Below are 21619 nucleotides of genomic sequence, written 5' to 3'. Positions count from 1 at the left end.
CTACGGGGCTGGGGAGCAGTCACACAGGGAAGAAACTTCCAGGGTGTATGGTCAAACCTGGAGACGTCTCTTCACATAAATATACTAGAGCTAAGAGCAATCTACAATGCTCTAAGCTTGGCGAAACCGCTGCTTCAGGGTCAGCCGGTGTTGATCCAGTCGGACAACATCACGGCAGTCGCCCACGTAAACAGACAAGGCGGCACGAGAAGCAGAAGAGCAATGACAGAAGCTGCAAGGATTCTTCGCTGGGCGGAAAATCATGTCATAGCACTGTCAGCAGTGTTCATCCCGGGAGTGGACAACTGGGAAGCAGACTTCCTCAGCAGACACGACCTTCACCCGGGAGAGTGGGGACTTCATCCGGAAGTTTTCCACATGATTGTGAACCATTGGGAAAAACCAAAGGTGGACATGATGGCGTCTCGCCTCAACAAAAAACTGGACAGATATTGCGCCAGGTCAAGAGACACTCAGGCAATAGCTGTGGACGCTCTGGTAACACCGTGGGTGTACCAGTCAGTGTATGTGTTTCCTCCTCTGCCTCTCATACCAAAGGTACTGAGAATTATACGGAAAAGGGGAGTAAGAACAATACTAGTGGCTCCGGATTGGCCAAGAAGAACTTGGTATCCGGAACTTCAAGAGATGCTCACGGAAGATCCGTGGCCTCTACCTCTAAGAAGGGATCTGCTTCAGCAGGGACCTTGTATGTTCCAAGACTTACCGCGACTGCGTTTGACGGCATGGCGGTTGAACGCCGGATTCTAAAAGAAAAGGGCATTCCAGAGGAAGTTATTCCTACCTTGATTAAAGCTAGGAAGGAAGTGACCGCACAACATTATCACCGCATTTGGAGAAAATATGTTGCGTGGTGTGAGGCCAAGAAGGCCCCAACGGAAGAATTTCAATTGGGTCGATTCCTACATTTCCTGCAGGCAGGATTGTCTGTGGGCCTAAAATTGGGGTCTATTAAAGTTCAAATTTCGGCCTTATCAATCTTCTTCCAAAAAGAATTGGCTTCAGTGCCTGAAGTACAAACTTTTGTCAAGGGTGTACTACATATACAACCCCCAATTGTGCCTCCAGTGGCACCGTGGGATCTAAACGTAGTTTTGGAATTTCTCAAATCTCATTGGTTTGAGCCTCTCAAATCGGTAGATTTGAAGTATCTTACATGGAAAGTAACCATGCTATTGGCCCTGGCTTCAGCCAGGAGAGTTTCAGAGTTGGCGGCTTTATCGTACAAAAGCCCATATCTGATTTTCCATTCGGACAGGGCAGAACTGCGGACACGTCCTCATTTTCTCCCTAAGGTGGTTTCGGCTTTTCACTTGAACCAGCCTATTGTGGTGCCTGCGGCTACTAGCGACTTGGAGGACTCCAAGTTACTGGACGTTGTCAGAGCATTGAAAATATATATTTCAAGGACAGCTGGAGTCAGAAAATCTGACTCGTTGTTTATCTTGTATGCACCCAACAAGATGGGTGCTCCTGCGTCTAAGCAGACGATTGCTCGTTGGATCTGTAGCACAATTCAACTTGCACATTCTGTGGCAGGCCTGCCACAGCCTAAAACTGTAAAAGCCCACTCCACAAGGAAGGTGGGCTCATCTTGGGCGGCTGCCCGAGGGGTCTCGGCATTACAACTTTGCCGAGCAGCTACGTGGTCAGGGGAGAACACGTTTGTAAAATTTTACAAATTTGATACTCTGGCTAAAGAGGACTTGGAGTTCTCTCATTCGGTGCTGCAGAGTCATCCGCACTCTCCCGCCCGTTTGGGAGCTTTGGTATAATCCCCATGGTCCTGACGGAGTCCCCAGCATCCACTAGGACGTTAGAGAAAATAAGAATTTACTTACCGATAATTCTATTTCTCGTAGTCCGTAGTGGATGCTGGGCGCCCATCCCAAGTGCGGATTGTCTGCATTACTTGTACATAGTTATTGTTACGAAAATCGGGTTATTATTGTTGTGAGCCATCTTTGTTAAGAGGCTACTTCTTTGTTATCATACTGTTAACTGGGTTCAGATCACAAGTTGTACGGTGTGATTGGTGTGGCTGGTATGAGTCTTACCCGGGATTCAAGATCCTTCCTTATTGTGTACGCTCGTCCGGGCACAGTACCTAACTGAGGCTTGGAGGAGGGTCATAGGGGGAGGAGCCAGTACACACCATGTGATCCTAAAAGCTTGCTTTTGTGCCCTGTCTCCTGCGGAGCCGCTATTCCCCATGGTCCTGACGGAGTCCCCAGCATCCACTACGGACTACGAGAAATAGAATTATCGGTAAGTAAATTCTTATTTTTACCCATTTGGGGTAATTTTACCTCTGTTCCCTGACCACTGCAATAGAGCATATTCTTGTGGCAGGAAACACTTTAGTTGGTGCTTTGTGCAAGCTATGTTATAGACATGGGTATTCCTCTGTGAGCATTACAATGTTAGTGACGTTGCTATTTTACTGCAATTGTGTGTTTGCACAAAGGAATTTCGCCTGTAAAAACATGTTTTTTTTACCGATTGCAATAACAATTGTATTGTAACTGTATTGTAACAAGTACCTAACTGCATAATTTGTGTTTTGTTTCTAGCACTGTACAACTATGATTCTAGAGTACCGGATGAGCTGAACTTGTACATTGGGGATACAGTGCACATACTGGAGACGCATGAAGGTGAGTGCCACATTTTGTGTGTCCCATCCACTTTATACAGACTATTCTGAGACAGCGGCCAGTGATGGAAATTATAGAATGGAGACGTAGTTGATTTGTCGACTGTTACACTGTGCATTACTAATGCTAAATAATTGAAATCATGTTTTAACATTGTGATTAAAGCTATACTATTGACATTGTTTATGAACCAGCTGTAGAGAACTAATCCCTGTACTAACAACTATGTTAAAATCTCCGCATTGACTTGGTTAAAAAAATATATAATGATTTTAATATGTACACACAGTTTTTAATTATACCAATGAACCTAAAATTCACAGTGTTCTAAATTAATTTATTAGGAGCAACTATGTGCCCAGAATTTAATAGCGATAGTCCACCATAAATAGAATCATGTAAAAAAGGAAGTCCACAAATATGGAACTAGCCCATTAATGCAATTACTATTGTACTTTAGAATAATTCTAGACTGCTACAATAATCATTCAAAGGGCGGGATTCAGTTCTTTTCACCCCTTTCCACACTCGTTCTGTTTACACCCTCAGGGACGTTGTATCATTATTTCAGCTCGCTACCCCCGGAGTAGCGAGGTACCCAACCCTTTACACAGCTAAACCTGATTACTATGGGCGCAATATGCGCTATAACTGAGATCATTTTAGAAAGGAAATTGTGTTAGAGTCAAATGATACATCATGCCCAAAGTCTTGTTAATTTTCTGGAACTTTTTTTTTTTTTTTGCAAATGTGTTTTTTATTGAAAATTGTACAAGGAATGTCAACGTTGAGCAATACAATGAACCATTGCATTCATTTTCTAACATTTTCTTCCTTCCGATATAACAGCATGGGTGGTCTTCAGGTTGCCAAATGTCGGGATCCCGGCGCACAGTATACTGGCGTCGGAATTCCGACACACGGCATACCGACAGATATTCTCCCTCGTGGGGGTCCACGACCCCCCCTAGAGGGAGAATACCTTCCGCAAGGTACTCATTTGAGCTCGCCACGCTGTCGGTATGCTGGCGGTCGGGCTCCCGGCGCCGGTATGCTGGTCGCCGGGATCCCGGCCGCCGGCATACCATACTACACCCAACAGCATAGACATATACAGTGATTTTCATGTTGTAAGAGGATATTGCTAACATTATATATCAATAAATGACAAATCTTGTTTTACAAATACAGTCTCTGGGTTGTTTTTGTTGTGATTAATTAGGACCTAATAGATGATAGTAGATTAGAGTCTTCTTGAATTTAAGGCCAGTACTCACGGCCCGATTTGGGAGAGATGTGTGCTGAGCGAACCGCTCAGCACACATCTCTCCCGGCGCTCAGCACAGCGCGATCTGTGCTGAGCGTGCGGGGGGAGACGGGGGGGCCGCTCATTTTACCCAGCGGGTGAAGTGAGCGACCCGCTAGATTGGCCTGCATGCAGGCCAATCTAGCAGTAGCGATGTGCGAGGCCGCGCATCGCTATCGCTGAGGGGGCTACACACGGAGCGATGTTGCTGAAAATCTAAGCAATCTAGTCAGATTGCTTAGATTATCGCTCCGTGTGTACCCCCCTTAAGAGGTAGAAAGGGTAAAGAGAGAAAAAAGGGGGTAAAGAGAAAGGGGGGGGGGTAAAGCCATGCGTGTCCACGCCATCCGCCATGTTTTAACTTTAAGGTGACCGGTGGACCCTGTATGAATATTCTAGTTTCATACCAAAGGGTCATACGAAAACATTTATGTATTTGCTGTCTAGTTTTAATGGGTAAGGTGTCTATAACTTTCCCACACTGAAAAGAAGTTTTCAATTTGGGAGTCCTTGTGAAGTGTAGTTTCAGTCCATTCAAGTTTAAACATTTGAAATAATTTGTCTTTAAACGTGGGTGAACGTTTAGGACTCTTATCTGGAATCCAAATGGCTAACATAGCAGTTCCGGTGGCAATATGATGTAGATCATACTCTTTCAGGTTATTGGAAACCGGTGTCAGGTTTCTTGATAAGGAGCGGAAACGCCCCTTTGTTGGTAAGAGTTTGAAAGAATAATCCAAGCTTATATTATCCTTTTAGAAATCCAAATGAGAGAGTATAATTTACAGTCACCACTGTATTCCTTAAATCCTTCACCTAACGCGTTTCTGCTTGGACTCCACCTTTCTAAAAGGTAAACGGAGGTGTGTGCTTAATGAACAGTAAATAGTGTCTAAAGGATGTTAGTTTTCATGGGCTTTTGTTAATTTACCCTGCACATTTGAGAACGAATACACCTGAAGAGCCATCCTTTTATGTTGCCATTTCTCTAACGTCCTAGAGGATGCTGGGGACTCCGTAAGGACCATGGGGAATAGACAGGCTCCGCAGGAGATAGGGCACTTTAAGAAAGCTTTGGATTCTGGGGGGTTTATTTACTAAGATTCGTAATTTCCGAAAAAAGGTCAAAGTTCAATCACGAATGACATCGACAGTGTAAAACTGCAACTTTTTGAATGGATTACGACTAATTTACTAAGCTGTCGTATTCGTGTTTTTCTTTGCTTCCGATGTCGATGTCATTCGTGTTTTTTTACCTAATTTAACGGCAGTGATTAGCAAAACACTGCCGTTTTTTTTTACAATCAATCTCGGCCGGATTTGTGTGATCCGTGCTGGGGTTTTTTTTTTTTTTTTTTTTAAAGTAAACAATGTAATTTTTAAAAAAAAAATGCGTGGGGTCCCCCCTCCTAAGCATAACCAGCCTCGGGCTCTTTGAGCCGATCCTGGTTGCAGAAATATGTGGAAAAAAATGACAGGGGTTCCCCCATATTTAAGCAACCAGCATCGGGCTCTGCGCCTGGTCCTGGTCCCAAAAATACGGGGGACAAAAAGAGTAGGGGTCCCCCGTATTTTTAAAACCAGCACCGGGCTCCACTAGCTGGACAGATAATGCCACAGCCGGGGGTCACTTTTATATAGTGCCCTGCGGCCGTGGCATCAAAAATCCAACTAGTCACCCCTGGCCGGGGTACCCTGGGGGAGTGGGGACCCCCTCAATCAAGGGGTCCCCCCCCCCCAGCCACCCAAGGGCCAGGGGTGAAGCCCGAGGCTGTCCCCCCCCATCCAATGGGCTGCGGATGGGAGGGCTGATAGCCTTTGTTGTAAAATAAAAGATATTGTTTTTAGTAGCAGTACTACAAGTCCCAGCAAGCCTCCCCCGCATGCTGGTACTTGGAGAACCACAAGTACCAGCATGCGGCGGAAAAACTGGCCCGCTGGTACCTGTAGTACTATTACTAAAAAAATACCCAAAAAAACACAAGACACGCACACCGTGAAAGTATAATTTTATTAAATACATACACACATACATACATACTTACCTTAAGTTCCCACGCAGGTCGGTCCTCTTCTCCAGTAGAATCCAAGGGGTACCTGTTGAAAAAATTATACTCACGAGATCCAGTGGTCCAGGCTCCTCGGCAAATCCAGGGTTAATCCACGTACTTGAATAAAATAAAAAAAACGCTGTCACGACCACGAACTGAAAGGTGACCCATGTTTGCACATGGGTCACCTTGCCCCGAATGCCAGAAACCCACTTTGCCTTCTGGCTAAGTGGGTTTCTTCAGCCAATCAGGGAGTGCCACGTTGTAGCACTCTCCTGATCAGCTGTGTGCTCCTGTCTTCACTGACAGGCAGCACACGGCAGTGTTACAATGTAGCGCCTATGCGCTACATTGTAACCAATGATGGGAACTTTCTGCCCTGCGGTTGACCTAAAGTGACGTCACCGCTGAGCAGAAAGTTCCCATCATTGGTTACAATGTAGCGCATAGGCGCTACATTGTAACACTGCCGCGTGCTGCCTGTCAGTGAAGACAGGAGCACACAGCTGATCAGGAGAGTGCTACAACGTGGCACTCCCTGATTGGCTGAAGAAACCCACTTAGCCAGAAGGCAAAGTGGGTTTCTGGCATTCGGGGCAAGGTGACCCATGTGCAAACATGGGTCACCTTTCAGTTCGTGGTCGTGACAGCGTTTTTTTATTTTATTCAAGTACGTGGATTAACCCTGGATTTGCCGAGGAGCCTGGACCACTGGATCTCGTGAGTATAATTTTTTCAACAGGTACCCCTTGGATTCTACTGGACAAGAGGACCGACCTGCGTGGGAACTTAAGGTAAGTATGTATGTATGTGTGTATGTAATAAAATTATACTTTCACGGTGTGTGTGTCTTGTGTTTTTTTGGGTATTTTTTTAGTAATAGTACTACAGGTACCAGCGGGCCAGTTTTTCCGCCGCATGCTGGTACTTGTGGTTCTCCAAGTACCAGCATGCGGGGGAGGCTTGCTGGGACTTGTAGTACTGCTACTAAAAACAATATCTTTTATTTTTCAACAAAGGCTATCAGCCCTCCCATCCGCAGCCCATTGGATGGGGGGGGACAGCCTCGGGCTTCACCCCTGGCCCTTGGGTGGCTGGGGGGGGGGGACCCCTTGATTGAAGGGGTCCTCACTCCCCCAGGGTACCCCGGCCAGGGGTGACTAGTTGGATTTTTGATGCCACGGCCGCAGGGCGCAGTATAAAAGTGACCCCCGGCTGTGGCATTATCTGTCCAGCTAGTGGAGCCCGGTGCTGGTTTTAAAAATACGGGGGACCCCTACTCTTTTTGTCCCCCGTATTTTTGGGACCAGGACCAGGCGCAGAGCCCGATGCTGGTTGCTTAAATATGGGGGAACCCCTGTCATTTTTTTCCCCATATTTCTGCAACCAGGATCGGCTCAAAGAGCCCGAGGCTGGTTATGCTTAGGAGGGGGGACCCCACGCAATTTTTTTTAACAACAAAAAACACTTTCCCACCCCTTCCCATTGATATACATGCACGGATCTCATGGATCCCTGCATGCATCTCAAATCACGAATAAAAAAAGCAGGTCTGTTTTTTTTTAGGACTTTTTTGCGAATTGTAATTTTTCACGGCAGTGTTTTGTGTTTTTTTGCTTAGTAAATGACCGAGATTCGTATCTAAACAGGCGTAATTTGACCGATGGTGTATTCATTCGTAATTTTTTACCTGAACTAGCAAAAAATTACGAATGCCCTCATCACTGCCGTGATTAGTGTTTAGTAAATGACCGAGATTGACCGAGATGACACTTTGATGAAAAAACGGCATCTCGGTCAAAATCGGGAGCTTAGTAAATATACCCCTGGGTGTGCACCGGCTCCTCCCTCTATGTCCCTCCTCCAGACCTCAGTTTTACACTGTGCCCAGAGGATGAAGGGCGCACTGCAGGGAGCTCTCTTGAGTTCTTTGCTACAGAAAGCATTTTTGTTTGGATTTTTACTTTTTCACAGGTAGCACTGCTGGCAACAGGCTCCCTGCATCGAGGGACTGAGGAGAGAGGGGCAGACCTACTTAACTGATAGGATCTGCTTCCTCGGCTATTGGACACCATTAGCTTCAGAGGGGGTGAACACAGGTTCGTCCTGGGCGTCCACCCCCGGATCCACGCCGCCGTTCTCCTCACAGAGCCAGAAGAACAGAAGCAAGAAAACGTCTCAGGCGGCAGAAGCCTTCAGCTTCACAGAGGTAATGCACAGCACCGCAGCTGTGTGTCATTGCTCCACATCACCTCACACACTCCGGTCACTGTATGGGTGCAGGGCGCAGGGGGGGCGCCCTGGGCAGCAATAATAACACCTCTTAGATGGCAAATAGGTATATACATGTACAGCTGGCCACTGTACATGTATATAATTGAGCCCCCGCCATTTTACACGATTTTGAGCTGGACAGAAGCCCGCCGCCGAGGGGGCGGGGCTTCTCCCTCAGCACTCACCAGCGCCATTTCTCTCTCCACAGAGCGCTGAGAGGAAGCTCCCCGGACTCTCCCCTGCTTACACACGGTGAAGGGAGTTTAAAAAGAGGGGGGCACATAATTGGCGGATAAAGTATAATACAGCGCTGCTGGGGAAAAGCATTCTGTGTTGGTCTCCAGATTGTTGCGCTGGGGTGTGTGCTGGCATACTCTCTCTCTGTCTCTCCAAAGGGCCTTCCAGGGGATACTGTCTTCAGAAAAAGTTTCCCTGGGTGTGTGCAGTGTGTCGGTACGTGTGTGTCGACATGTTTGATGAGGAAGGCTCGCTTAATGTGGAGGGGGAGTGCTTGAATGTCAGGTCGCCGTCGACAACGCCGACACCGGACTGGGTGGATATGCTGAATGTCTTGAATGCAAATGTAAATCTTCTGCATAAAAGATTAGACAAGGCTGAAGCTAGAGATCAGTCAGGTAGCCAGTCCGTGCCTGTCCCTGTGGTGCCAGGACCTTCAGGGTCTCAAAAGCGCCCCATATCCCAGGTCGCTGACACAGATACCGACACAGATACTGACTCTAGTGTCGACTATGAGGATGCAAAATTGCAGCCGAAGGTGGCAAAAGGTATTAGCTACATGATTATTGCCATAAAAGAGGTTTTGCATATCACTGAGGAACCCCCTGTCCCTGACACGAGGGTTCACATGTATAAAGGGAAAAAGCCTGAGGTCACGTTTCCGTCCTCATTTGAGCTAAGCGAATTATGCGAAAAGGCTTGGGAATCTCCGGATAGGAGACTCCATGTTCCCAAAAGGATTCTCATGGTGTATCCTTTTCCACAGAAGGATCGGATACGATGGGAATCTGCGCCTAAAGTAGACAAGGCGCTGACACGCTTATCCAAGAAGGTGGCACTGCCTTCTTCGGGTACTGCTTCCCTCAAGGATCCTGCTGATCGCAAGCAGGAAATTACCATGAAGCACATTTACACACATTCAGGAACTATAGTTAGGCCGGCCATGGCGTCGGCCTTGGTTTGTAGTGCTGTCGTGGCATGGGCAGACTCCTTATCTACGGAAATGGACACCTTAGATAGGGATACCATTCTAATGACCATGGAGCATATCAGAGATGCTGCCTTGTATATGAGGGATGCTCAGAGCTCAGAGAGCTCTAGAATAAACTCTGTCTATTTCTGCTAGGCGGCTCTTGTGGACCCGACAGTGGACGGGAGACGCGGACTCAAAGCGGCATATGGAGTCATTGCCTTACAAGGGGGAGGAGTTGTTTGGAGAAGGCCTCTCGGACCTAGTCTCTACTGCTACGGCCGGTAAATCAAATTTCTCTGACATCCTAGTGGATGCTGGGTACTCCGTAAGGACCATGGGGAATAGACGGGCTCCGCAGGAGACTGAGCACTCTTAAAAGAAAGATTAGGTACTATATCTGGTGTGCACTGACTCCTCCCTCTATGCCCCTCCTCCAGACCTCAGTTAGAATCTGTGCCCGGCCAGAGCTGGATGCACCTAGTGGGCTCTCCTGAGTTCACTAGAAAAGAAAATATTTGTTAGGTTTTTTATTTTCAGTGAGATCTGCTGGCAACAGACTCACTGCTACGAGGGACTGAGGGGAGAGAAACAAACCTACCTGCTTGCAGCTAGCTTGTGCTTCTAATGCTACTGGACACCATTAGCTCCAGAGGGATCGAACACAGGGCCCGACCTCGATCGTCCGTTCCCGGAGCCGCGCCGCCGTCCCCCTTGCAGAGCCAGAAGACGGAAGATAAAGATGAAAAACGGCGGCTGAAGACTCCTGTCTTCATTAAGGTAGCGCACAGCACTGCAGCTGTACGTCATTGCTCGCATAGCACACCACACACTCCGGTAACTGTTGGGTGCAGGGCGTAAATTAGCACATAATACAGTGTATAACACTGTATATGTGCAAAAACCCCCGCCATTAACATTATAAAAAGCGGGAGAAGCCCGCCGCTGAGGGGGCGGGGCTATCTTCCTCAGCACAGCCAGCGCCATTTTCTCTTCACAGCTCCGCTGGAAGGACGCTCCCCAGGCTCTCCCCTGCAGTATCCAGTACGACAAGGGTAAAAAAGAGAGGGGGGGCACATAAATGTAGGCGCAATTTGTGTATTAGCAGCTATTGGGAAAAATCACAGTATAGTGGAAATCCCTGTGTTATATAGCGCTGTGGTGTGTGCTGGCATACTCTCTCTCTGTCTCCCCAAAGGACTTTGTGGGGTCCTGTCCTCAGTCAGAGCATTCCCTGTGTGTGTGCGGTGTGTCGGTACGGCTGTGTCGACATGTTTGATGAGGAGGGCTACGTGGAGGCGGAGCAGGAGCCGATAAGTGTGATGTCGCCCCCAGAGTGGATGGATATGTGGAAGGTATTAACCGACAGTGTCAACTCTTTACATAAAAGGTTCGATGACGTAACAGCCTTGGGACAGCCGGCATCTCAGCCCGCGCCTGCCCAGGTGTCTCAGAGGCCATCAGGGGCTCAAAAACGCCCACTAGCTCAGATGGCAGACACAGATGTCGACACGGAGTCTGACTCCAGTGTAGACGAGGATGAGACAAATGTACAGTCCACAAGGGCCATCCGATGCATGATTACGGCAATGAAAAATGTATTGCACATTTCTGACATTAACCCGGTTACCACTAAAAAGGGTATTATGTTTGGGGAGAAAAAGCAGCCAGTGACTTTTCCCCCATCTGATGAATTAAATGAATTGTGTGAAGAAGCGTGGTGTTCCCCTGATAAGAAACTAGTGATTTCTAAGATGTTACTGATAGGTTACGCTGGGAGACATCCCCTAGTGTGGACAAGGCGCTCACACGATTATCTAAAAGGGTGGCATTGCCGTCTCAGGATTAGGCCGCCCTAAAGGAGCCTGCAGATAGAAAGCAGGAGGCTATCCTGAAGTCTGTATGTACACACTCAGGTACTATACTGAGACCTGCTATTGCTTCAGCATGGATGTGTAGTGCTGCAGCAGCATGGTCTGATCCCCTGTCAGACAACATTGATACCCTCAACAGGGATGCTATTTTGCTAACCATAGAGCATATAAAGGACGTCTTGTATATGAGGGATGCACAGAGGGACATTTGCCGGCTGGCATCTAGAATTAATGCAATGTCCATTTCTGCCAGGAGAGTATTATGGACTCGGAAGTGGACAGGTGATGCTGATTCTAAAAGGCACATGGAGGTTTTGCCTTATAAGGGTGAGGAATTGTTTGGGGACGGTCTCTCGGACCTCGTATCCACAGCAACAGCTGGGAAGTCGACTTTTTTACCTCAGGTTTCCTCACAGCCTAAGAAAGCACCGTATTATCAAGTACAGTCCTTTCGGCCTCAGAAAGGCAAGCGGGTCAGAGGCGCATCCTCTCTGCCCAGAGGCAGGGGTAGAGGGAAAAAGCTGCACCAGACAGCCAGTTCCCAGGAACAAAAATCCTCCCCTGCTTCCACTAAGTCCACCGCATGATGCTGGGGCTCCACAGGTGGAGCCAGGTGCGGTGGGGGCGCGTCTCCGGAACTTCAGCGACCAGTGGGTTCACTCACAGGTGGATCTCTGGGTTCTACAAGTGGTATCTCAGGGATACATGCTGGAGTTCGAGGCGACTCCCCCTCGCCGTTACCTCAAATCAGCCTTGCCAGCGGCTCCCAGGGGAAAGGGAGGTAGTGCTGGCGGCTATTCACAAGCTGTACCTTCAGCAGGTGATAATCAAGGTTCCCCTCCTTCAACAGGGATGGGGTTACTATTCCACAATGTTTGTGGTACCGAAACCAGACGGTTCGGTGAGACCCATTCTAAATTTGAAATCCTTGAACACTTATGTAAGGAAGTTCAAGTTCAAAATGGAATCGCTCAGGGCGGTTATTGCGAGCCTGGAAGAGGGGGATTTTATGGTGTCGCTGGACATCAAGGACGCTTATCTGCATGTCCCCATTTACCCACCTCACCAGGAGTACCTCAGGTTTGTGGTACAGGACTGTCATTACCAATTCCAGAAGTTGCCATTTGGTCTGTCCACGGCACCGAGGGTATTTACCAAGGTAATGGACGAAATGATGATACTCCTTCGGAAGAAGGGAGTTATAATTATCCCGTACTTGGACGATCTCCTTATAAAGGCGAGGTCCAGAGAGCAGTTGTTAGTCAGCGTGGCACTTTCTCGGGAAGTGTTGCAACAGCACGGCTGGATTCTGAATATCTCAAAGTCGCAGCTGATTCCTGCGACGCGTCTGCTCTTCCTGGGCATGATTCTGGACACAGAACAGAAGAAGGTGTTTCTCCCGGTGGAGAAGGCCCAGGAATTGTCATCGCTGGTCAGGGACCTCCTGAAACCAAAACAGGTGTCGGTGCATCACTGCACGCGAGTCCTGGGAAAGATGGTGGCTTCTTACGAAGCAATTCCCTTTGGCAGGTTCCATGCAAGGATCTTTCAGTGGGATCTGTTAGACAAATGGTCCGGATCGCATCTTCAGATGCATCGGTTGATCACCCTGTCCCCAAGGGCCAGGGTGTCTCTGCTGTGGTGGCTGCAGAGTGCTCATCTTCTCAAGGGCCGCAGATTCGGCATACAGGACTGGATCCTGGTGACCACGGACGCAAGCCTCCGAGGATGGGGGGCAGTCACTCAGGGAAGGAACTTCCAGGGACAGTGGTCAAGTCAGGAGACTTTACTACACATAAATATACTGGAACTAAGGGCCATTTACAACGCCCTGAGTCAAGCAGAGCCCCTGCTTCAAAACCAACCAGTGCTGATTCAATCAGACAACATCACGGCGGTCGCCCATGTAAACCGCCAGGGCGGCACAAGAAGCAGGATGGCGATGGCAGAAGCCACAAGGATTCTCCGATGGGCGGAAAATCACGTGCTAGCACTGTCAGCAGTGTTCATTCCGGGAGTGGACAACTGGGAAGCAGACTTCCTCAGCAGGCACGACCTCCACCCGGGAGAGTGGGGACTTCATCCAGAAGTCTTCACGCAGATTGTAAACCGTTGGGAACGGCCACAGGTGGACATGATGGCGTCCCGCCTCAACAAAAAGCTAAAAAAAATATTGCGCCAGGTCAAGAGACCCTCAGGCGATAGCTGTGGACGCACTAGGGACACCGTGGGTGTACCAGTCGGTTTATGTGTTCCCTCCTCTTCCTCTCATACCCAAGGTACTGAGGATAGTAAGAAAGAGAGGAGTAAGAACTATACTCATCGTTCCGGATTGGCCAAGAAGAACTTGGTACCCAGAACTACAAGAAATGATCTCAGAGGAACCATGGCCTCTGCCTCTCAGACAGGACCTGTTACAGCAGGGGCCCTGTCTGTTCCAAGACTTACCACGGCTGCGTTTGACGGCATGGCGGTTGAACGCCGGATCCTAACGGAAAAGGGCATTCCAGATGAAGTGATTCCTACGCTGATAAAGGCTAGGAAAGATGTGACAGCACAACATTATCACCGTATATGGCGAAATTATGTTGCTTGGTGTGAGGCCAGGAAGGCCCCTACAGAGGAATTCCAGCTGGGTCGATTCCTGCACTTCCTACAGTCAGGAGTGACTATGGGCCTAAAATTAGGATCCATAAAGGTCCAGATTTCGGCCCTATCTATTTTCTTTCAAAAAGAACTGGCTTCACTACCTGAAGTTCATACGTTTGTTAAGGGAGTGCTGCATATTTAGCCCCCTTTTGTGCCTCCAGTGGCACCTTGGGATCTTAACGTTGTGTTGGATTTCCTGAAATCCCACTGTTTTGAGCCACTTAAGACCGTGGAACTAAAATATCTCACGTGGAAAGTGGTCATGCTATTGGCCTTAGCTTCGGCTAGGCGTGTGTCAGAATTGGCGGCTTTGTCGTGTAAATCCCTTATCTGATCTTCCATATGGACAGGGCAGAATTGAGGACTCGTCCCCAATTTCTCCCTAAGGTGGTATCAGCGTTTCATTTGAACCAACCTATTGTGGTGCCTGCGGCTACTCGGGACTTGGAGGACTCCAAGTTACTAGATGTAGTCAGGGCTTTGAAAATCTAGGTAGCCAGGACGGCTGGAGTTAGGAAGACTAACTCGCTGTTTATCCTGCATGCACCCAACAAGCTGGGTGCTCCTGCTTCAAAGCAAACTATTGCGTGCTGGATCTGTAACACGATTCAGCAAGCTCATTCTGCGGCAGGATTGCCGCATCCTAAATCTGTAAAAACCCATTACACGAGGAAGGTGGGCTCTTCTTGGGCGGCTGCCCGAGGGGTCTCGGCTTTACAACTTTGCCGAGCTGCTACTTGGTCGGGTTCAAACACATTTGCTAAATTCTACAAGTTTGATACCCTGGCTGAGGAGGACCTTGCCTTTGCTCATTCGGTGCTGCAGAGTTGTCCGCACTCTCCCGCCCGTTTGGGAGCTTTGGTATAATCCCCATGGTCCTTACGGAGTACCCAGCATCCACTAGGACGTCAGAGAAAATAAGAATTTACTCACCGGTAATTCTATTTCTCGTAGTCCGTAGTGGATGCTGGGAGCCCGTCCCAAAGTGCGGACTCTCTGCAATACATGTATATAGTTATTGCTTACCTAAAGGGTTATTGTTTTGAGCCATCTGTTGACTGAGGCTCAGTTGTTGTTCATACTGTTAACTGGGTATGGTTATCACAAGTTGTACAGTGTGATTGGTGTGGCTGGTATGAGTCTTACCCTGGATTCCAAATCCTTTCCTAGTAATGTCAGCTCTTCCGGGCACAGTTTCCTTAACTGAGGTCTAGAGGAGGGGCATAGAGGGAGGAGCCAGTGCACACCAGATATAGTACCTAATCTTTCTTTTAAGAGTGCCCAGTCTCCTGCGGAGCCCGTCTATTCCCCATGGTCCCTACGGAGTACCCAGCATCCACTACGGACTACGAGAAATAGAATTACTGGTGAGTAAATTCTTATTTTTTTACCTTATGTTCCCCAGCAGCATTCTAAGAAGGTACCACATACATTATCAAATGCAGTCCTTTCGTTCCAATAAAAACAAGAAGGTACGAGGATCGTCCTTCGTTGCCAGAGGTAAAGACAAGGGATAAAAGCTGCACTCAGCTAGTTCCCAGGAGCAGAAGTCCTCCCCTACTTCCGCGAAGTCCACAGCATGACGCTGGGGCTTTCCGGGGGGGGTCAGATCAAGTGGGGGCACGTCTTCGTCTTTTCAGCCACGTCTGGGTTCAATCACAGGTGGATCCCTGGGCAATAGAGATTGTTTCCCAGGGATACAGACTGGAATTCGAAGACATGCCCCCTCGCCGGTTTTTCAAATTGGCTCTGCCGGCTTCCCCGTCAGAGAGGGAGCTAGTGTTGGCGGCAATACACAAATTGTACATTCAACAGGTGATAATCAAGGTTCCTCATCTCCAGCAAGGAGAGGGTTATTATTCATCCCTGTTTGTGGTACCGAAACCGGACGGTTCGGTCAGACCCATTCTAAATCTAAAATCCCTGAACCTGTACTTGAAGAGGTTCAAGTTCAAAATGGAATCACTCAGAATGGTCATCGCCAGCCTGGAGGGAGGGGATTGGATGGTGTCCCTGGACATAAAGGATGCGTACCTTCATGTTCCGATTTTCCCCCCTCACCAGGCGTTTCTGAGATTTGCAGTACAGGATTGTCACTACCAATTTCAGACGTTGCCGTTTGGTCTTTCCACGGCCCCGAGAATTTTCACCAAGGTAATGGCGAAAATGATTGTGCTCCTGCGCAAGCAGGGAGTCACAATTATCCCGTACTTGGACGATCTCCTTATAAAGGCGAGATCTCGGGAAGACAGCTTGTCTCTGTCCGTGAAGACGTTGCAGATGCACGGCTGGATTCTCAATTTACCGAAATCCCAGCTAGTACCTGCAACGCGTCTGACCTTTTTGGGCCTGATTCTAGACACAGACCAAAAAAAAAGAGTTTTTCTTCCGGTGGAGAAGGCTCAGGAGCTCATAGCCCTGGTCAGGAACCTTTTAAAGCCAAAAAAGGTTTCGGTGCATCATTGCACAAAGGTTCTGGGGAAGATGGTGGCTTCATACGAGGCCATCCCCTTCGGCAGGTTCCATGCGAGGACTATGGGACCTATTGGACAAATGGTCCGGGTCCCATCTACATATGCAGAAACGGATCACCCTGTCTCCCAGGACCAGGGTATCTCTCCTGTGGTGGCTGCACAGTGCTCACCTCCTAGAGGGTCGCAGGTTCGGCATTTAGGACTGGATCCTGGTGACCGCGGACGCGAGCCTCCGAGGTTGGGGGGCTGTCACACTGGGAAGAAATTTCCAAGGTCTCTGGTCAAGCCTAGAGACTTGTCTCCACATCAATGTCCTGGAGTTAAGGGCCATTTACAACGCCCTAAGCCAGGCGGAGGAGTGGCTTCAGAACAAACGGGTTCTGATTCAGTCGGACAATATCACGGCAGTGGCTCATGTAAACCGCCAAGGCGGCACAAGGAGCAGAGTGGCCATGGCAGAGGCGACCAAGATTCTGCGCTGGGCGGAAGGCCATGTAAGCGCACTATTAGCAGTGTTCATCCCGGGGGTGGACAACTGGGAGGCGGACTTCCTCAGCAGGCACGACCTGCATCCGGGACAGTGGGGACTTCATCAAGAAGTCTTCACACAGATCGTTGATCGGTGGGGACTGCCTCAAATAGACATGATGGCGTCCCATCTCAACAAAAAGCTAAAGAGGTATTGCGCCAGGTCAAGAGACCCTCAGGCGGTTGCGGTAGACGCTCTGGTGACACCATGGGTGTTCAGATCGGTCTATGTGTTTCCTCCTCTGCCTCTCATACCCAAGGTGTTGAGATTAATAAGACTAAGAAGGGTCAGAACAATTCTCATTGTTCCAGATTGGCCAAGGAGGACTTGGTATCCGGATCTGAAAGAGTTGCTCACAGAAGATCCGTGGCCTCTTCCTCTAAGGCAGGACCTGCTGCAGCAGGGGCCCTGTCTGTTCCAAGAATTACCGCGGCTGCGTTTGACGGCATGGCGGTTGAACGCCGGATCCTAGCTGAAAAAGGGATTCCAGAGGAGGTCATTCCTACCCTGATCAAGGCTAGGAAGGATGTGACATCGAAACATTATCACCGTATATGGCGGAAATATGTTTCTTGGTGTGAGGCCAGAGCTGCTCCTACGGAGGAGTTCCATTTGGGCCGTCTGCTTCACTTCCTTCAAACGGGAGTGAATTTGGGCCTAAAATTAGGGTCCATAAAGGTCCAAATTTCGGCCTTATCCATTTTCTTTCAAAGAAAATTGGCTTCTCTTCCTGAAGTACAGACTTTTGTGAAGAGAGTGCTGCATATTCAGCCTCCCTTTGTACCTCCGGTGGCGCCTTGGGATCTTAACGTGGTATTAAGTTTTCTCAAGTCACCTTGGTTTGAACCACTCAAAACAGTGGAGTTGAAATACCTCACTTGGAAAGTGGTCATGTTGTTGGCCTTAGCTTCTGCAAGGCGTGTTTCGGAATTAGCGGCTTTATCATATAAAAGCCCATACCTGATTTTTCACGTGGATAGTGTAGAGTTGAGGACTCGTCCTCCATTTCTGCCCAAGGTGGTCTCATCTTTTCATATGAACCAACCTATTGTCGTGCCTGTGGCTACACGGGACTTGGTGGACTCCGAGTCCCTGGATGTGGTCAGGGCTTTGAAGATTTACGTGACCAGAACGGCTAGGATCAGGAAGACTGAAGCTCTGTTTTGTTCTGTATGCGGCCAACAAGGTTGGCGCTCCTGCTTCAAAGCAGACAATTGCTCGCTGGATCTGTAACACAATTCAGCAGGCGCATTCTACGGCAGGATTGCCATTGCCTAAATCGGTTAAGGCCCATTCCACTAGGAAGGTGGGCTCTTCTTGAGCGGCTGCCCGAGGGGTCTCGGCACTACAACTGTGCCGAGCTGCTACTTGGTCGGGGTCAAACACCTTTGCAAAGTTCTATAAGTTTGATACCCTGGCTGAGGAGGACCTCCTGTTTGCTCAATCGGTGCTGCAGAGTCATCCGCACTCTCCCGCCCGTTTGGGAGCTTTGGTATAATCCCCATGGTCCTTACGGAGTCCCCAGCATCCTCTAGGACGTTAGAGAGAATTGGATTTTACTTACCGGTAAATCTATTTCTCGTAGTCCGTAGAGGATGCTGGGCTCCCGTCCCAAGTGCGGACTCCTTCTGCAAGACTTGTATATAGTTATTGCTGACATAAGGGTTATGTTATAGTTGATCGGGTTTGAACCGAGGCTATGTTATTGTTCATACTGTTAACTGGGTAGTTTATCACAAGTTATACGGTGTGATTGGTGTGGCTGGTATGAATCTTGCCCTTAGATTTACAAAAATCCTTTCCTCGTACTGTCCGTCTCCTCTGGGCACAGTTTCTCTAACTGAGGTCTGGAGGAGGGACATAGAGGGAGGAGCCAGTGCACACCCAGAATCCAAAGCTTTCTTAAAGTGCCCTATCTCCTGCGGAGCCCGTCTATTCCCCATGGTCCTTACGAAGTCCCCAGCATCCTCTACGGACTACGAGAAATAGATTTACCGGTAAGTAAAATCCTATTATTACCCCCTAGAGTCTCCTAGTCACAAGTATTCGTGTTTGAGAATAGCCTCACTATATACAGTGTGTGGTGGCATGATACAGGGAATGTTGTGGGCATCATATCACCAACAGTGTGGCCAAAGGACCAAAAAAATAAAGGGGCCCATTTACCAACATGTTTAGCTATTTAAAACTCGTTGTGTATGATAAATGGTGCTCCAGCCAATCAGCTCCCAACTTTCATTTTTCAAACACATGACAGTTTGGAGCGAATTGGCTGACGCACCATTTGTCATACGCAACAAGTTTTAAATAACTAACGCTCGTTGATAAATGGGCCACAATATCCGAGCAGTCAGATAAGTGGCAAACAATACTTCCTAGACGCTCAAAGGGTGAGTTCACACTGAATCGATATGCGGGCTCCCACGGGTTCCATGCAGTATTTTCCGGTCGGCCATGTTGCACGGCCAACCAGAAGATATAGGGCACGATTCAATTCTTTTCACCCTCTTCTACACCCGTTCTGTTTCTGCTGACGAGCGTGGTCTAATCATTTCCGCTCGATACCCCTGGGATAGTGGGGGCGCCTACACCTGATTACGATATGCGTGATAATGGGGATCACTTTAGAAAGGAGATTGGCCGGGACACTTTTTCCACATTTTGTTATGTTACAGCCTTATTCCAAACTGGAATAAATTCATTTTTCCCCTCAAAATTCTACACACAATACCCCATAATGGCAACGTAAATGTAATTATTTTTTTTTAGATTTTTGCAAATTTAGTAAAAATAAGAAATCACATGTGCTGTACATAGGTATTCACAGCCTTAAGCTCACAATTGAGCTCTGGTGCTGTTTCCACTGATCATCTTTGATATGTTCCTACAGCTTAATTGGCATCCACCTGTGGTAAATTCAGTTGATTGGACATGATTTGGAAAGGCACACACCTGTCTATATAAGGTCCCACACTTGACAGTGCATGTCTCAGCACAAATCAGGCATGAAGTCAAAGGGATTGTATGTAGACCTCCGAGACAGGATTGTCTCGAGGCACAAATCTGGGAAAGGTACAGAAAAATATCTGTTGCTTTGACGGTTCCAATGAGCACAGTGGCCTCCATCATCCGTAAATGGAAGAAGTTCGGAACCACCAGGACTCTTCCTAGAACTGGCCGGCCGTCTAAACTGAGCGATCGGGGGAGAAGGGCCCTAGTCAAGGAGGTGACCAAGAACCCAATGGTCACCCTGTCAGAGCTACAGCATTCCTCTTTGGGGCGACAGTTCATCTTTCAGCAGGACAACGACCCTAAGCACACAGCCAAGATATCAAAGGAGTGACTTCAGGACAACTCTGTGAATATCCTTGAGTGGCCCAACCAGGGCCCAGACTTAAACCCAATTGAACATCTCTGGAGAGATCTGAAAATGGCTGCGCACCGAAGCTTCCCATCCTACCTGATGGAGCTTGAGAGGTGCTGCAAAGAGGAATGGGCTAAAACTGCCCAAAGATAGGTGTGCCAAGCTTGTGGCATCATATTCACAAAGACTTGAGGCTGTAATTGCTGCCAAAGATGCATCAACAAAGTATTGAGCAAAGGCTGTGAATACATGTGATTTCTTAGTTTTTTATTTTTAATAAATTTAGAAAAAAATCTCAAAAAATCTTTTCTCCGACGTCCTAGTGGATGCTGGGAACTCCGTAAGGACCATGGGGAATAGACGGGCTCCGCAGAAGACTGGGCACTCTAAAGAAAAGATTAGGTACTATCTGGTGTGCACTGGCTCCTCCCTCTATGCCCCTCCTCCAGTTAGAATCTGTGCCCGGCCAGAGCTGGGTGCTCCTAGTGGGCTCCCCTGAGCTTACTAGTAAAGAAAGTATTTATTAGGTTTTTCTATTTTCAGTGAGCTTCTGCTGGCAACAGACTCATTGCTACGTGGGACTAAGGGGAGAGAAGCAAACCTACCTGCTTGCAGCTAGCTTGTGCTTCTTAGGCTACTGGACACCATTAGCTCCAGAGGGTTCGAACACAGGCACCTGTCCTCGATCGTCCGTTCCCGGAGCCGCGCCGCCGTCCCCCTCGCAGAGCCAGAAGAACAGAAGCTTGAAGACGACGAAATCGGCGGCAGAAGTCTCCTGTTTTCATTTAAGGTAGCGCACAGCACCGCAGCTGTGCGCCATTGCTCCCAGCACACTTACACACTCTGGTCACTGTAGGGTGCAGGGCGCTGGGGGGGGGGGGGGGGCGCCGGGGGGGCGCCCTGGGCAGCAATTGAAGTACCTTTTGGCAATAAAAATACACCCGCCATTTTTTTACACAGAGAGCGGGACAGAAGCCCGCCACTGAGGGGGCGGGGCCTTCTTCCTCAGCACACCAGCGCCATTTTCGCTTCACAGCTCCGCTGGAAGCAGCTCCCCAGGCTCTCCCCTGCAGTATCCAGGTACAAGAAGGGTAAAAAAAGAGAGGGGGGGCACATCAATTTAGGCGCAAATAAAACATATAAGGCAGCTATTGGGTAATCACTTATTATAAGTGAAAATCCCTGTGTTATATAGCGCTGTGGTGTGTGCTGG

At 48.5% G+C, this 21619-nt stretch overlaps 1 protein-coding gene across 2 annotated transcripts in view; it reads left to right on the top strand.

The window, feature by feature from the left end:
* DOCK1 (dedicator of cytokinesis 1) overlaps positions 1-21619 on the top strand; it is a 649074-nt gene that overhangs the window by 79669 nt on the left and 547786 nt on the right. For both annotated transcript variants that reach the window (XM_063962225.1, XM_063962224.1), the window contains exon 2: positions 2595-2678. In XM_063962225.1, the coding sequence (XP_063818295.1) occupies positions 2595-2678 (84 nt within the window). The remainder of the gene's footprint in view (positions 1-2594; positions 2679-21619) is intronic.

Source organism: Pseudophryne corroboree, chromosome 3 (genome assembly GCF_028390025.1).
Source record: "Pseudophryne corroboree isolate aPseCor3 chromosome 3, aPseCor3.hap2, whole genome shotgun sequence".
NCBI classification, from domain to species: Eukaryota; Metazoa; Chordata; class Amphibia; order Anura; family Myobatrachidae; genus Pseudophryne; species Pseudophryne corroboree.
Note: the sequence above shows the minus strand (reverse complement) of the source record. Positions and strands in the feature narration are given on the sequence as shown.